Source organism: Rhinatrema bivittatum, chromosome 11 (assembly GCF_901001135.1).
Source record: "Rhinatrema bivittatum chromosome 11, aRhiBiv1.1, whole genome shotgun sequence".
NCBI classification, from domain to species: domain Eukaryota; kingdom Metazoa; phylum Chordata; class Amphibia; order Gymnophiona; family Rhinatrematidae; genus Rhinatrema; species Rhinatrema bivittatum.
In genome coordinates, this window is record NC_042625.1 from 55,466,421 (window position 1) to 55,478,557 (window position 12,137).

General features: G+C 41.6%; 1 protein-coding gene across 12 annotated transcripts in view; it reads left to right on the forward strand.

The window, feature by feature from the left end:
* CIT (citron rho-interacting serine/threonine kinase) overlaps positions 1-12,137 on the forward strand; it is a 424,741-nt gene that overhangs the window by 265,653 nt on the left and 146,951 nt on the right. For all 12 annotated transcript variants that reach the window (XM_029571779.1, XM_029571775.1, XM_029571774.1 and 9 more), the window contains 2 exons: positions 525-641; positions 8,784-8,893. In XM_029571779.1, coding sequence (XP_029427639.1) covers positions 525-641; positions 8,784-8,893 — 227 coding nt within the window. The remainder of the gene's footprint in view (positions 1-524; positions 642-8,783; positions 8,894-12,137) is intronic.

Consider the following 12,137-nt stretch of genomic DNA (forward strand, 5'->3'; position numbering starts at 1 on the left):
CTTATTGTTTTTGAATGTCATTTTATTGTTTATGCATTTGATGAATGTGTTTTTTTATTGGCTTGAATATTTTATTGCTCTATGTATTTGTTTTTATTGGTACTATCAATGTATCCTCGGAAACTACATAGAAAATTTGATATGCGGTATGTACATTTTTAAATTTTCCTGAGCAGTCTCTCATGAGAGACTTTTTTAAATGGACCCCATCTTGTGCATTTGATTTTCATTATTTTTTGAAGGTCAGGATTTTATAATATTGAGGTTTATTTCAAGAAATTTTGTCCACAGAAGGTGTTGAAAATTAATATCTCCGAGTGGACTAATCCTTATGGGCTCACATTAATTTGATGCTCATTATAAACTGTTCAAATGTAACAGTTCCATTTTTTTTCCTTGAGAGAGTTCCTTTGATGATACAAATGTGTTTCAATTCTCATACAGTGCTTTGCATATCAACTGAATACTTCTATGTCCATCAGGAAATGGAGATAAATTCATGTAGCTAATTTTGCTCCCTTCAGGTGCTGGAGGCTCAGATGAAAAAGGACCTTTCTGATAAAGAATCACTTGAGGCTCTTCGAATAAAATATGAAGAAGAAGCACGTGAGAAAAACCATATTCTTAATGAGCAGAAAGCGGTATGTTTTTTTCTTATCAAGGAAAAAAGAAACACTTGATGGTTTGTTTAGCACTGAGAGCTACTATGTTGTGCATTTTATAACTTTATATCCTGTATACTGACTGCTTTGAGCGACCTTGTCGAGGCCAGGATTGAGAGGTTTAAAATGATTAAATATATAGAACACCTAGTTGACCTAGTTTTGATTTCTAATTCTGGCTACTGAGTCTTTGGCATGTTGAGGTTCATTCTCAGCCTTTGAGGATGGATGGAGAAAGGCAGGCACATCTTTCATAAATCCTCCTTCCCTATTATCCAAAGAGCAATCAGCTGATATGACTTGTTATCCAGTTAGTTTTTTTCACTCTTAACTTGAGTCTTTTTTTATATGAGAAGAAATATTCTTAGTATTAAATTCCAAAATATGCTAACTTACGATTTGTATTAGCAAGAGCTCATTTCTGTTTTTTCTTTCCCCACTTGTTCTAATATTTGAACTATCTTCCCAGCTCTAAAATTCTCCCTCTTCTCTCTCCTACTTACAGCAGGTTTAAAATAAGACTGAACCTCACCCCCAGATGATTATAGTTTCTTTCATAACAGGGGATAGTGAAGGCAGTTTACAATTTCTGCTACAGTTCTGTCTGTAGCAATGCTTCCCTAGGCATGTAATGTTAGCAACATAGTAAATGGCAGAAAAAGACAATCCGGCCATCCAATTTGCCCAGTTTTTCCAGTTGCTAGGGGTACATCCCAGCTGCCAGCCATAATGTGTTTCCACCTGCAATGTTTCACAGTCTTTATCTTGCTCCTTGGTACTCCATCTTTGGTAGAAGAGCATATAAGATCCCCACTTAGTTCCCTCCAGTACCTCACCTTTTCCATGCCTGTAATATTCTAACTGCCAGCAATGTCCATCGTCCAAGTTCTGTAGGGAAGCAAAAACAGGAGGATGCCAAAGAGCGTCTTTTTCAAACTTTAATCAAGGAGACGTAAAGGATCAAATACAATTGCCCGACTCTGGCAGAGTTTCGCCACCTCAGGGGCTTGATAATCAAAGAACAGTGTTCAGGTGATGGTCCGGATAAAATCAACAATGTACATTCATATAACGTGTCTGCACCAACAGTGTACGTCTCCTCTCAGTACGATAAACCTTTCATATTAACCTCTTTGCTTTCTGTTCTTCCCACTTCTAGCAATTGTAGAATCTTATCCCATGCACGTAGAATCTTATCCCATGCACTCTTAAACTTGATTACAGTTTTAGCCACCTACACACTTCCATCACCCTTTCCATGAAACAATATTTCTTAATGTTTCTTCTCAGTCAGCCCCCCTCGGAGCCACATATGACTCCTTTTTCTAGAAAAGGGATAGGTAACTCTCCAGGCCTGGAGTGTCACAAATAGATCTGGTTTTCAGGACATCCACAATGAACATGCATGATAGATATAGATATAGATATATATATATATTTGCTTCCTGTGCATTAATACCTTTCAGGTCTTTGAATGTCTGGCATGCTTGGAGAGAACTTCTGCAGATTATTGGACTCTGTTGTTCTTTGGAAACTTTCTTTATTCTTTTTATTATTTGGAAAGCAATTGAATATAAAAGTGCTTTTGCTATATTTGTAATCTTTTTAAAGTATTTAGGTAATATTTTATTGAACTGATTTACAGAGTGAGTAATGGATGCATGGAACAGCCTCCCCATGGAGGTGGTGGAGACAAGGACAGGATCTGAATTCAAAAAAGCATTGGTCATGAACAAGGAATTTCTGAGGGCGTGGTAGAAATTGTAGAGCTGAATAGTTGGTGTGGATAGGCAGAATTGATAGGTCATATGGTCTTTTTCTGCCAGCATATTTCTATGTTACTATGATTTCATTTTTTCTCGGTTACGTGTCTGCTTGCATTTCTTAATTTTTTTTTTATCCTTTTCTTGACCTGGTAGTTTCTTCCTGCTCCTTTTGCCTTCCAGCTAAGTCAGAACCACAGCTGGGATCAGGTGCTATGAGCCTTCATTTGCAACTGTCTGTGGAATTTTCCCTTATTTTATAAATCTTGCCCCAATGTGCTTAACGTGACCATTGCAGTGGTAATCCTCGAATGGGGGCCATGTACCAAGGTTCCCTTTAGAACCCTACAATCATGGGCCTAGAATTGGACTACTCTGGGTCATCCTTGAGCAATGACGGACTCCCTCCACCCAGGGGCTATGAACGCTGTCTCTGCAACATTTCTGGATCTAGCTTTTTGCATCGCAGTGCACAATCCTAAGCCATTGGGTCAGCCCTAATTGCATTTTTCATAAATCTTTAGTACTACATTTTCACTTGAGGCAATATGCACTATACCTATCACACACCGCACTTCCACCCCCTACTTTACATTTATCCCGCCTCAACTCCTCCACTTGAATATCAATTTTTCCATGTGATCTATATCACAACTCGCATATCTTATGTATGGTGAAATAAATTGACTGATTTCTTATGGTTATTTATCCCATATGCAGTGCTGTATATTTTCCTCCATTCTTTGGGGCAGTATATACCATGAAATCATTTTCTTGAAACTCACAGAGATGCTGAAGTGTACAGATGGGCATGGTGACATATCTAGTATGGTGTACAACTTGAATGTTGTACTTAACATTTGGCTGCTGTTCTCACTGTGGCCTGCCCCCCACACAAACGTTTTACCACCAACGATTTGGAGTAGGCCGAATTATGCAGTTATTTTGGAGAGTGCTGGGCCAGGCACAGATCCTTGGAAAATAATGGAGGGAGGTTGTGCTGCTAAAGAAACTGCCCAGTGAATGTGGGAATGCTGTGATGCATGGAACAGGCACTGTAACGGAGTATGTAATGCTATGCCTATTGGGCAGATTCTGATGAGTGCTTACCATCATGGAGCTGTACACACTGCATGTACTGAGAAACCAGGTGCGTGGGGGGTGGTAGCAGATGCTTGAGTTGCCACATGACACAGGCATTGGGAACATTCTATTAGTGTCCTTTTTTTCTGTCACTGTTCTCTTTTACCTCCTCTTTGTATCTGACATCATGCACAGTTCACATACAGGTTGCCACAACAGCCCCCCTTTTTTTCTCACTCCCTCAGTGCTGTGTAGACACAGGAACAGTATGCCTACCGTCTTTCACCCATATGAGCAACAATATCTTTTCTGTGCAAAGCTAGATGTGGTGTGCCTATATCTGCCTACAAAGGGAGGGGGGCCACAGTTTCCTAAACACAGTAGGAGCTTCACTTGTACAGTAACCAAATGTTCAGTTCCACTACGCTGTGTAGGGAGGATGAGTGAGTGGTACAGAATCTGCACAGGTGCAGAGCACAGGACAAAGAGGGGTGCTGTTGAGCTGCCACACTTCCGCAGACGGCCTGCCATGCCTGTAGTGGTCTGAAGGTACAGAGAAGGGCAACCAAAATGATAACGGGGATGGAACAGCTCCCCTATGAGGAAAGGCTGAAGAGATTAGGCCTGTTCAGCTTGGAGAAGAGACGACTGAGGGGGGATATGATAGAGGTCTTTAAGATCATGAGAAGTCTAGAACGAGTAGATGTGAATCGGTTATTTACACTTTCGGATAATAGAAGGACTAGGGGGCATTCCATGAAGTTAGCAAGTAGCACATTTAAGACTAATCGGAGAATATTCTTTTTCACTCAACGCACAATAAAGCTCTGGAATTTGCCGCCAGATGATGTGGTTAGTGCAGTTAGTGTAGCTGGGTTCAAAAAAGGTTTGGATAAGATCTTGGAGGAGAAGTCCATAACTGCTATTAATCAAGTTTACTTGGGGAATAGCCACTGCTATTAATTGCATCAGTAGCATGGGATTTTCTTGGTGTTTGGGTAATTGCCAGGTTCTTGTGGCCTGGTTTGGCCTCTGTTGGAAACAAGATGCTGGGCTTGATGGACCCTTGGTCTGACCCAGCATGACAATTTTTTGTGTTCTTATGCCTTTGGGATGTGGATGCTACGTTTAAGGTCAGCCTTATCTTACACATATAAAACTGACCCCGAAGCCAGGCCAGTACAGGAGTGGGAGGCAGAGTGTGGAAGGCAGCCTGCTCCCCAGCAACAGCCTTCTAGGGTCTCTGGTGGTTGGGTATGGACATTGTACAGCAGATGGCACTCAGTCATCATCCCTACTTGTGAGGCAGCAGCTGAGTGTGTGTACCAAGACCCATTAAGTACACATCATATTAGGTTCACAGTGAAAGCTACCAATGTATGTGGTCCCACATCCTTGTCCCCTTACCTCTGTCAGGAGTGCAGAAAGTAAACTGTTGGGTCATGAACATTCAAAGTTCCCCCTTTACACCACCCAAGCTGTTTTGGCATAGTATATAATTTGTTTACCATGAAGGTACAGAGCAGATCACATACTGGCACATATAAGCAGGAGTTAGTAGGCAACAAGGGCCAATACTGAAGGTCCCCAAGCAAGACCACCACCTTAACCTCTGGCTGTCTTGCTTACCAGCATACACGCAGCTTTCATTGTAATGGCATAGCCCATATGGTCTTGCATGCTCCATAACTGCACAATTAAAATGAGGTACGGCATAGTAGCATGCAAGGTCATGGGGAGAGCTAAGACTTTGGGTACCATAAACACAAAAACCACACAATGAAAGGACACTACCAGAAACTTGAGATTTCCAAACAGCAAGCAATTTATTAGCAAGCACATATAGTGCACTGTTTGAAATCAAGGCAATGCCTTAGGTAATCACATTATGCAAGGACATGTTTCCAAATAGCTAAAAACAATGTACAATTCATGAACAGCACATTCAGTGTACACCTGTACATTAACAGATTTAAATAGCATTCTTACATATACAGGCATTGCATCTTATCCTTTACGCCCAACATGATTACAACTAAGAACATAGAGGAAGTGGTACCTCAAAAGCTAGAGTAGTACTGCTGTAAAGTTACAGTTACCAACCAGCACCAGTATGTGCTGTGAGCGCTACGGCCCCAGACAGTCCATGTCGAAAGAGTGCACTGAAAGGGGACAGCCTAAGGGCCATGGCAGCAAAGTTCAGCATGTAGACAGCAGGAGTAGGACAGCAGAGTACTGCATCACCACCGCAGGAGCAGCACAAGACCCAATAGCCTAATAGCTATGTTTCAGAGGTCATTACAGATAGATGCTGAGACACAGTGGGAGGAGGAGTAGCAGCAGGCCATGCAATCACAACTGATGTTCTTGCTCCAGCTCCTAGGCTCCAGAAGCCCACTTAATGTGGACCTCGATCTGGACATATTAATGGAGGCAGACAATTTGGAGTGGCAATCTTCTGACAAGCAATTAGGAGGAAGCAGCACGCCATGGCTGCTTCCTCCTGCCAGGACGAGACCCAGCAGCATGGAGGCAGCACTTGCAGGAGATGGGTCAGCCTCACAAGAGACAGCAGCTGCAAAGAGATTGTAGGCTACTTAAAGTAGGCCGTAATAGGCATAGAGGCTGAAGGCTATTTAGTGAGTGTACTGCTTGAAAATGCTTGACATAATACCATCCACTATGCATGATGGCGCAGCAACTCTGTAGTGAGCACAAGCTGAGCCGGTTTCTTCCATCTAGACAGCACAACAACTCTGAAGAGCCCATCCTTTTCTTTCAAACATTGTCATCTTACTCCTTACGGGCCATTTTCTGCCTTCTTTCAAGGCCCCTTGCCATGCCGTGGCTTCCCACTTAAGGAGGGCATTTGTTTTGGGGGCCTACCCCTGTGGTGTTGTGAATCTCCAGGACTGCTGCGGGATGTCGAGCCAATGGATGTAGCTGAAGATTCTGATGGCAGGTCCGGCATCTGCTGAAGGATTTGCGTTATTACATTTGTTAGGTTGCTGATGGCTGCAGCTATTGTGTTGGCATTTTGTGTGCTGGCTGCCATACTTTGCTGTAGGATCCTGTTTTGTTGTTGAACAGATCTTTTCAGGACCCTTATCTCTCCCCGCAACTGCCTGACTTCTCCTCTACAGATGGCTGGTGCTGGTTCCGGTCCTGGTGGTGGTGCGGGTGCTGCTATTGGTGGCTGTGAATGTAGCGGTGGGCTGCTTGGTGGTGGTGGTGTCTCAGGGTTCAAGCTGGGCAAAGATGGACTTGTGCCCACCGTATGGCCTGTTGATGGTGAGTCTGCAGGCTGCCATGGGGTGCTGCTTCCTCCTAATTGCTTGTCAGAAGATTGCCACTCCAAATTGTCTGCCTCCATTAATATGTCCAGATCGAGGTCCACATTAAGTGGGCTTCTGGAGCCTAGGAGCTGGAGCAAGAACACCAGCTGTGATTGCATGGCCTGCTGCTACTCCTCCTCCCACTGTGTCTCAGCATCTATCTGTAATGACCTCTGAAACATAGCTATTAGGCTATTTGGTCCCAGGGATGTCCCTGCTAGTACCTGGAGCTTTCCAGCTGGGTCCTGGGCGTTCATGACTGGGACCAGCAGCTTGCAGTTTGAGAGATGTGGAAACAGAACAAACAAAAAAGAAGACATAAATACATATACTAGCAAGTATGGTTTATTTCTTTGGCATCAGAGGTGCACTTTGGTTCTTAGCATTAGATGATCACTTTGCAAATTTATGGGGGCCTATTTACTAAAGGTTTTTTCCCATTCTGTGTCTATGGGAGAAGCGCCTAGTAAAAGCCCCCTTATGTCTACACCCATTGCTGTCTGCCCATTTATGTGCGAGGTGAACCTACCAGTGGCGGCTCGGGTGATGTCTGTCCAGTTCCAGCCTTTCAATCAGTCGCTGCTCCATTTCAGTGACTACTATGGGACAGGGGGGTCCCTCTTCCAGTCTGCCGCATATATTTTGATCTTGCTGCAAGCTTGGCCTTCAATGTTCCGGTACTGATGGGTGACCTGCTCCTGGCTTCTTTGCATTCCGTTATGGCGTCTGATGGCCTGGGCAATGTTTCACCTTATTTGCCCTTTCGCTGCCTTTGAGGTCTTGGCTGCACGGTTTCAAAATAAAGTGGCATAGTGCTGCAGGACACCACCGATGAGAAGCTTGTACTCTGCTGCACTGAAGTTTATGGCCTGCTGTCTCTGCCATGGGTGCTGCCTGGCTGCCCGACGGGGATGCCACTTCCTCTCTCGGAGAGGTGTCCTCCCTGCCCTCACTCTCTGTCCCGCTCTCCTTGCCCCTCCTTTCCTTCCCCCCCCCCCCCCCCCCACACCTCACCCTGGCCTACGAACTCCATTCCCCTCTGCCCTCTCTCTCTATGCCTATGCTACTCTACTCCTCCCACCACTCTTTCCTGCCTAACCATTTCTCCCACCCTCCTATCCCTTTCCTCCTGCTTCTCCCTACTTCTCCCCCTATCCCTACTCCTACTCCTATTTTCCCTGGCACTCCTGCCCTCCTTATTCCACTCCCTCTGCCGCCTCCTCCCACTCTTATCCTCACAACTCTTCTCAGACCTATCACACTCCATGCTCTCAGCAAACACACACACACATCTCAGCACTAACACACTTCTCTCTCTCACACACACACTCCTTCTCACACACCACACAAAAAGGCAAACTGGACTTACTTTCACTCCAACAAATATCACAAAAGGGAAAGGGAAACAGATGACAACACAAAATAGCACAACTTAATCAGAAATTGCAAAAAACTACACCACAGCTACTCTAACAGCACTAAACTCCTCTCCTCTCACTCCAACTTCTGATACACCCTCAAAGAAGGAGGTGCAGAAAGTCAGTAGTTATACTGGGGAAAAAATAACATGCACCATGATGCAGTGTGGCAGGCCGCACATTTGAACAAACACGCCCCTTTTGTTTATTTGTTTATTTGTGTGATAAACATAGCATTTTGATGAATCTAGGCCTTTGTTAGTACAAAATATATTCAATATATTACTTATATATTTTGTGCATACATCAATTATATATGCTAGTGTTGTATGATATGCCATTATTTTTTCTTAACGTGTTCTCTCATCCATGGCTGGTCTACATGCTTGAACAGCTCCCTGAAAGTTCTGTCTGATATAGTGCTGTACACTCATTGGGGAGCACTGAATAGGCTAAAGTGCTGTTTTAACTGTGTAGTCAGATACCTTATTTTCATGATCCATAGTGTTTACTCTGTTTCAGATGGTAAATGCATTGGAATCAAAGATCAAATCCTTGGAACAAAGAATAGCAGAATTGTCTGAAGCCAATAAGCTGGCTGCTAACAGCAGCCTTTTTACCCAGAGAAACATGTAAGTGTCCAATTTAACCCTAATACTGCTGCTTGTGTCTTTTCTGTCCATTAGGGCATCTCTTCTGTATTGTTATCAAGATTTGGCTCCCAGTGGTTTGGAGGTATACAGTAATTCACTTTTTAAAGAGAAAATGCACACAAAATAATGAAATGTTAGACATACAGGCAGATTGTATGTCATAATTTAGCATTTATTTTGTGTCTGACCGTTCAAGCTTAATCTGATCCACCTTAATCTGTTGAGCTACAGTGCCATGAGTATTTGACATCTGTCTGGTTATTTCCCCCTGTTTTTTTTTTTCTTTATTTATAAATATTTAAAACAAACCAAGTACATATCTGCTATAGCCTCATAATATTCAAACATATAACTAATAAAAAAGAAAAAGAGGATATTATATAGTTGTCACATTTTACCTGAAAAAAAGGGGGCAACCAAAGAAATTTAGAGCTGATGTGTGTCTATGTATACCCCAGCAATAGGAAAAAAACAAGCCATAGCAACCAGAGACAGAAATTACTTTGCAAATCCTAACAGGGTAAAAGCTCTAGTGATCCTCCAACTGGACTACCAAACTTTCTGGTTTCACTTTTGTATCACGAAACACCTTTAATTGTCTTGGTACATAAAAAGCATATATATATATTTTATAACACATTTGCATGGAAAATGAAGCAAAAAGTAACCCCCAATAAAGGTAAATTCCTGGTAGTGTTCTCTAGGGCCTCCAATCTAACTGCAATTTGCTCTCTATCCTTTGCAACAGCAACATTAAATTCCTGACATTTCACACCGTTATTTTCCAATTGAGTAATTCTTTCATCGGATCTTTTAATATGATCTTGAAATTGAACCGAATCCTGGGTATATCTTAAATTATACATATCCATTTTTCCTTCCAAAACTTTAATATTGAGAGACATTGCTGCGACCATTTCCCATATAGTGTCCAAATTAACCAGTTCAGGACGTACAGGCAAGACAACTTCTTTGCTGCTAGATGCCAAAGCAGCATCAGATGTAGACCCTAGAACCTCCTGTACTGCAGCTGGATTTAAAATATTTCCAGCTGTGTCCAGGTGACTACTGATTTCATTTAGGGTCAAGTCATTGCTTAGTCCAGATTTCCTTTGAACTGGAGGAAGTCCAACATTAGGACTTAAAGAAGCCTCCTCTGTAGAAGTGGGCAGTCCTCCCACACTACCCAGTTCACCAGATTCTTCGGCCTTCTGGGATTGGGAGATAGATGGAACTAGAAAGTTCGTGATTTTCCCAGAGTGACAGGGGAAACCCCCCTAATCACTTTGACAAATTTTTTTCAAGAAGCACTTGGTATTGTCCCTGGGGAAGTACCGGTTGTGAATAACTGTTATTTCCTACCAAAGTCAACTAGGAATAGGAATATTTCCCAAGCAATGTTTCAGGGAGATCTTACGAGATTTTTGGAAGATTCATATGAAAGGGTAATCGACTGGGGTATTCTCCTTGTTACCTTTTTCACTGTAAATTATCTGAATAAGATCATGAAAAAGTATTTTAATAAATTCCCTGTCTCATTTATGGAGAAACCAGTAAAAATTTTTCCTGACCTAGCAGTGGCAACACAACAAAGGCGAAGGTCCTTTTTGACCTTTCGCCAAGAGGTGTTGTCACTGGGTTTCTCATATAAATTGAGGTTTCCCTGTAAATGTTATATTAGTAAAGAGGAAGAATCATATATATTTTTCGTTCCTGACCACTTAAAAGCATTTCTTGAACAACGGATGAGACAACAACCTGCGACATCTTCTCCTATAGACCAAATAGGGTAATAAGTTAAATAGAGATGGCAATTACCACGTATGTCATGTACTTAGTTATTATCTTGTGTTTTTCTCCCATTTGTTGATGGCGTATAAGTATCTCCCCTTTTGTAATGGCACTAAATAGGTTGGAGTCTTTTTATTTATGTTAAGAGGAGAATTCTGTTTTAAAAATGTGTTTTCTTTGATATCCAGCTTATATATTTCTTTAATACAATGTATATAAATTGTATTTGAAAAAGTTATAAATAAAGAATTAAAAAAAAAAAAGGTAAATTCCTGCTTAACACCAAAAATTCTTTACATCTCTGCTGCATCCCCTTAAACACATTAGGAAATACTCAAATCTTATGACCATAAGAACAACTTTTTTTATAATGAAAAAGCAGCTTTAAAGTCCAATTAGTCATTTTCCAAAGCTAATGACACAGTGGTTTGAGACTTCATATTTTCACCCAGAGACCTGAAGTATTTAAGCTGCCCACTGGCAGATGTTTTTCTTCCCCATCCTGTTGACCATTCCTTAGTATAGAAGTAAATGCCCTAGTTATTGGGGGAATAGTTTGTTTGAATCTTTGACTTCAATAAATAATCTCGCAAGCATGTCTTCCAGAGTAGATATTGAGATTTAGGAACGTTGAGGAAATTCAACTGCAGAGACTTTCCTTTGAAGGTGGATAATTTTATTAATAACTTTCTGTTCTTTTAATTTTTGAAAAAGGGATATTTTGCATTGCTTTTTTTTTTTTTGGTTCATTTCTTAGGCATTCTTTCCACTTAGTTTTAGAAAAAAGAGTACAAGGAAGGAGCACCTTCCCCCATCCACTCCAACTTCCACCCACTCCTACCTTCACTTCTAACTTTATAGACTAACCCACTAGTTAGGGGGGTGGACATTGGTTGGCAGAGTATCACAAGGAAGTAATTTAAATTTAATTACTGTGGAATCAAGTAAGGTTTCAGGAGGAGATTAGTAATACCATAGTAGATATTTCACGTAATTAATTTTCAAGATAAGAGAGAAAGATACTGATTGGTACAAGAAAAAGGAGTGAGCAAGTGAATTAGCTCATTCTGTTTTCTACAATTAGAGCAAATTAAGTACATTTCTTGTGAGCTGATTGGTAGTATCCTATTAGATCTTGTGGTAGCACTGAAAGGAGAGGATCACCTTGCTGGTGGCTGAAGAAAATCAGTAAGTACTGCTTTAGGAAATTTTAGAACTTAAAAACTTTTGGAGAAAAGTAAACTATTGGGGCATATTCTTTAGTGTGTTTGTGTGTCTGTATTAAATAACTGGTCAGAAGGCAGGCAGAAGCCAATTTGGGTGTTTTGATTTACCTTATTCCCACCCACCCCTAGCTCATCCTTTGATTTATTGGTAGGAGACACTTTCACATAAAAAACATCAGCCGTTTAACTTAAACATAGGATTGTCC